General features: G+C 53.5%; 1 protein-coding gene across 1 annotated transcript in view; it reads left to right on the forward strand.

Annotated features, from left to right (window-relative positions):
- The window catches only part of FOXD2 (forkhead box D2), a gene marked incomplete at its 5' end in the record, with an annotated part of 1859 nt that extends 384 nt beyond the window's left edge, over positions 1–1475 (forward strand). Inside the window, 1 exon segment of the mRNA XM_015595055.2 lies at positions 1–1475. This exon segment is cut by the window's left edge and continues 12 nt beyond it. Coding sequence (XP_015450541.1) covers positions 1–673 — 673 coding nt within the window.
- Positions 1476–5311: the final 3836 nt, after the last annotated feature.

Genomic DNA, 5311 nt, shown 5'->3' on the forward strand with positions numbered 1-5311 from the left:
CCCGGCCCACGGCGCCCCCCCGCCGGGCCCGACCCCGCATCCGCATCCACACCCGCACGCCTTCGCTTTCGCTGCCGCAGCCGCCGCTGCGCCTTGCCAGCTGTCGGTCCCCCCAGGCCGTGCCGCTGCGCCTCCACCCGGACCTCCGACGGCCTCGGTGTTCGCGGGCGCAGCCTCGGCTCCGGCCCCTGCGCCTGCCCCGGGCACAGGGTCGGGCCCAGGCCCGGGGCCCGCAGGCCTGCCCTCCTTCCTGGGCGCGGAGTTGGGCTGCGCCAAAGCCTTCTATCCCGCGTCACTGAGCCCTCCCGCAGCCGGCACCGCTGCTGGTCTGTCCACCGCACTCCTGCGCCAGGGCCTCAAGACGGACGCGGGTGGTGGTGCGGGCGGCGGGGGCGCTGGGGCCGGGCAGAGGCCTTCCTTCTCTATAGACCACATCATGGGCCACGGTGGCGGCGGGGCAGCACCCCCGGGCGGAGGCGAGGGCTCGCCAGGATCGCCGTTCGCGGCGGCGGTGGGCCCTGGGGGTCAAGCCCAGGTCTTGGCCATGCTGACTGCCCCGGCTCTGGCTCCAGTGGCCGGCCACATCCGCCTCTCGCACCCCGGGGACGCGCTCCTGTCCTCAGGCTCCCCGTTTGCCAGCAAAGTCGCTGGTCTCAGTGGCTGCCACTTCTGAACCCCGTCGTGCTCAGGGCCACTTAGGCCCGCACTCCTCAGCCTCTCCCGGGAACTCCTGCCGTCCCAGCAGAACTCAGGGAGTCTATTTATGAAGACCTTGGGCCGGCGCGCGTGACTTGGCACTTAAGGCTCCACGCTCAGAATCTGATAGTTGGGACGAAGCGGGCTTCATCGCTCAGGGAGAGGTTCGGGTCTACGCGACGAGGTCGCAAGCCAGGATCCCATTCCATTTTGAGCTGTAAAAGGGGAGGGGGGAGTCTTCGCTTTTTCCCAGCCTCTGCGCCTCTGACAGCCCCGGAAGAATGCGTTCCCGGAGAGATGCCCGCCCGGGCCCTGCGGATCCCGCCAGAAACACCATCCGCGCAAAGAGGTCTTCCTCTCTGCCTCTCCCTCACTCCTTCCCCTACTTTGAGGCCCTGTTTGTCCAATATTATAATTTAAAGACACCTATTATCCGCTTCGTGCTTAAAGGAAAATTCAACTTTTTTTACTCTTGCTGTTCTCCAAGGAAGTTCGTTATCTCTGAAACCTAAAGCTCTGTCTGCACAGGCAAGCTGAACGGAGATGTGAAGCGAGGAGTCTCCACAATCCCCGTGGAAACCCTGGATCCCACTCCACTGGGGAACATCCTTCCTCTTTCGTGTTGGGGTGCTTTTGAAGGAACTTTCCCCCTTTCCCATGGCCGGCTGGGTCCAGCCAACCAGGGCCAGCAGCCCTCTCAGCATTCTGCTCTGTCTCAGGCCCTGGGATATTTATTGTGGCTAAAGGCAATGAGGTTGGGGTGGGAGAGGAGGGTCTGGGTCAGGGACTGGAGAGGTGGGGGTGGGGTGGGCGAGGGCGCATCCTGTGGCAGGGGGTCCTGTAATTATGTGTAAATATCTGTACAGCGGGCTGCTATCTGCATTCTCCGTCCACTGGGTGAGCATCGATTTAGACTTCTCCACTGCGGGGAGACTCAAATCGTCTGATGGTTTGTGTGGAAGAAAAGAAAAATCTGTCTCCCCCAACTTCCCATTGGTGTCAATTGAATAAATGTATGTGAACTCCAGCAGTTACCAGCTCAGTCTGCTTGCCTGCACTCCCCTTTTTCCCAGTCTGGGCTCTCCCAGAAGACCCCCAGCTTCCAGGCAGAGGTGGACCAAGGTAAAGCCCTGGCCAGCCCCAGGCGGGCAGAGGAGGGCTTGGACTTAGCATCAGGTACAGGGCATACTATGGCCTTGTGTTAATGGGCCTTCGCTGTTAATGGGCCAGGACTCTGGGAAGCCTGTGACCCCTTCAGCACTTTCATTTTCGCTCTGGTCCAGGAGGGTTTCTGCCTGGGATTCCGCAGAGAGGTTTTGTTTCAAATGCACCTGGGGAGTCTTTTTATTTTTGAGTTTAGACTTTAGAATAGCCTCGGCAGATTTGGGTGCCCAGTGCATAGGGATACTACACCCATTAAGTACAATTCAAATGCCTGTTTTTCTTGCTGCATTTTTGGTGTGCCCTCTGTGTGCTGCTGTGTGCGGAGGCTTTTATGGAGCTTGTGATTTGGGTTTGTATTCGTTTGGGTCATCACGTATCTGTGCCTTATTGTCTTTCTTTGTGGGGGGTGACTTGTATTTCAGGATATCTGTGTTTTTATTTCTATGTGTATTTGTGAATGTGTGTCTCTGTGATTCTCTGTCACTGTCTCTTTTTATGTCCCTAAGAGAGACGTTTCCCTTTGGCCACCGTGGGGCCTTCTTTGATACCCCCTTCCCTACCCTCTATGGAACAGTTGGGTGAAAGACTTGAATTGGGGACTGTGAAACCCCTGTCTTTTCCAGTCTAAGGAGATTAGAGGTTCACTGTGTGCTAAAGGAGAGAGTCAGTGCAGTCCTACTCCGTTAGGGTAAACCTCCTCTCATAGCCATGAACTTAGGATAAACGTCCAGGCTCATAAATAGAACTTATTGCCCGAGTGCAAAGCCACTGGGGCTGGCTAGAGTCTTCCATAAGCTCTTTGACCCTCCCAGCTTGATGCCTGTGTCTGGGACTCCCAGTGGCCAGACTGGCAAGCATGTTGGGTGAGAGGTGATGCTTTGGATGAAACAAAGATGGTTATTTTATAGCTCTTTTCTCTGTGCATTCAACTGAGGTTATGGAGAGGAAAAATAGGGAGGTACATAAGAGGCAGTTCAGCTTTTACAGAATATAGACACATGCAGAGGGTGAGGGTTGGGAGACAAGTGACAGAAGGAAGAAGACAGATGTAGAGAACTTGAGAGGGGCAGGTAGGGAGAAGCCATACAGGTCTCTTTAACCAGATTACCAGGCATTAGCAATAGTAGGGGGAAAGGAGGACGAGGACAGAGTGCCCTGCAGGAAGAGGGTCAGGATCAGGGTAGGAAGGATGCACCAGGGCCGGGGAAGAGTGGTTGGGATTCCTCAGACGAGGTTTAGGGTGCATATGGTAAATGCAGCCCCTTAGTCAGAGGTGACGTGCCCTCTCTTCCATCTTGTTGAGAGACTGCAGAGTGGAGGGAGATTGAATTCAGTTGGCTACCTCCCCACAATTTTATCAAATAGCCCAGGAGAAGTAAGGTTAGATTCCATGGTAAAAAGAGGGAGTATCTGTTGATACTGGGATCATGGTCTCTAGCTGGCTGCTTAGTTGACTTACGTTGCTGGGTTTGATTTTATTTCTTTTCACTTGAGGAAGGTTGAACATGACTGTGTGTATTTGCCCTCAGTAAAACACTTTGTGGCTTACGTGATCTCATTTACCATGAATATGCCACTCCCAGATATTAGGTTGGAGCTTCAAGTAAAAGTTTTGTCAATTGGTTTTTTCTCTCTAGAAGAGAGAAAATTTAGTCAGCCAGAATTCATATCTGATGGTGGATAGATGGATGAGATACTCCCACAACTACTACCTTCCAGGAGAAGCAGCAGATCTAGATTCCTCAATGTGACTTAATGAAAGTGTGTGTGTGTGTGTGTGTGTGTGTGTGTGTGTGTGTGAATTTATCTGAGTGTATTGCTTTGTGTTTATGTGTGTGTCAGAGTATCAGAAAAATGCAGAAATAAAAGGATTGGGGAGGAGTGAGATGCACCCTTTCAGGAGTTTCTAGGGAGCTTGGGACCCCAGACCCATAACTCAGACCCGGGTTTCCCCGGGGGTCAAGAAGGCCAGATATGGGCCAGATATAATTATGGGTGAGAGCTGGGGGCCAGAAAGAAGCCACTGATGCCCAATTGGCTTTGGAAAATATCAAAAAGAATTGCCGAAGGTGGAGAGAAGAAGGGTGTTTGGAATTTGGGACTCCTTTAGGTTGTGTGGGCCAGGAACTTGTTAATTAGGAGCTGGCGAAAGCCCACCTGGGACCTAGACTGTAGGGAGGCTGCAAGGAGAAGGATGAGGAAATTGCAGATTTGTCTGGTAGAGTTCTTCCCCAGACCAGAGAGGCTCTATAAATGGCTCCTTCCCACCCTGCGGATGCACAGGGGTGGGTGTTCAGTGTAAGGCTGCTTACTTAGAAGGCCAGCCTCCAGGGAGGAGAAACAGGCCATCCCAGCTCCAGCTTCTGCTGTGGGTTCCCTTGCTGTCTGGGTAGAGATAGCTGAGCTCTGCCCCGGTGGGCCCCAACAATCGGTGACAATAATAAGAAAATATCCAGGGCACACCTTTATCTTTCGAGGTGAGAAAAAAAATGCTAAGAAATCGGATTGGGGTTCAGAGAGTGCTGCCGAGAGCGGGCAGTTTAAAGGGGAAGAAAATTGGCGAATTTCACTGGTCAATTTCACTTCATTTCGTTCAATTTCGTTCAATTTCATTCCTTTTCATCCGGTGCCTGGAGGCCCGAGGCCACAAGGAGGGGGATGGGGTCTTTCCGGACAGAATTTCTCCCATCCTGCAGATTTATTTTCTGTGGCTGAGAACAGCCTCGATTCTCAAACTTTGACATTCTTTCTGCCACGGCGAAGGGCAGTTATTTTATATTATTTTATTGAAGAGTATTTGGTTTGGGTGATCGAGGCACATGGTGAACGTCTTCCCACTTCTCTCTTGCAGGCCAATTAAAGTGGTTAATTCTTTTCACCGCTGATTCCTCCCCATCCTTCTTTCTCCTGGGGCACCCCGGACCACCCAGGAGCGGGAGTTGAGGTGGGGGCGGACACTTCCCCTCGATATCCAATTTGTTCTCGCCACAGCAGGCGCGTCTTCGTGGTTACAAAGCGCTTTTCCCCTGATGACTTTTTTCCCCTTTTCAAAAACACTTCACTCTCTCCCCTTCAACTAGCAACCCTCCCCAGGCTCACCCCTCCTCCTTCTCCGCTCGGGTTTATTTAAACTTCGCCTCCTCCAGCGCCGCCACAGCGCGCACTTAATGAAGTTGAAGGCTCGGTGAGCCCGGGTGAAGAGGGTTTGGAATCTGTTGAAAGGGCCGTTTTGTGACACTGATTGCGGCGGGGGTGGGGGCGGTCGCGGACCAGACAATGACCGATCGGGCCGGTTTTCCTCCGCATTGGGTCAGGCGAATAAAGGCGCCGACGTTGTTTAAACGAGGGACCGTGCAGGAGAAAGGGAGTAGAGATTTTGAGTGTGGAGCGTGCCTCGTAGGATTTCGAGTTTAGGGGGCGGTGGGAGGAGGCTGCTCTCATAGGTCTTTAC

Source organism: Pteropus alecto, unplaced genomic scaffold (assembly GCF_000325575.1).
Source record: "Pteropus alecto unplaced genomic scaffold, ASM32557v1 scaffold25, whole genome shotgun sequence".
NCBI classification, from domain to species: Eukaryota; Metazoa; Chordata; class Mammalia; order Chiroptera; family Pteropodidae; genus Pteropus; species Pteropus alecto.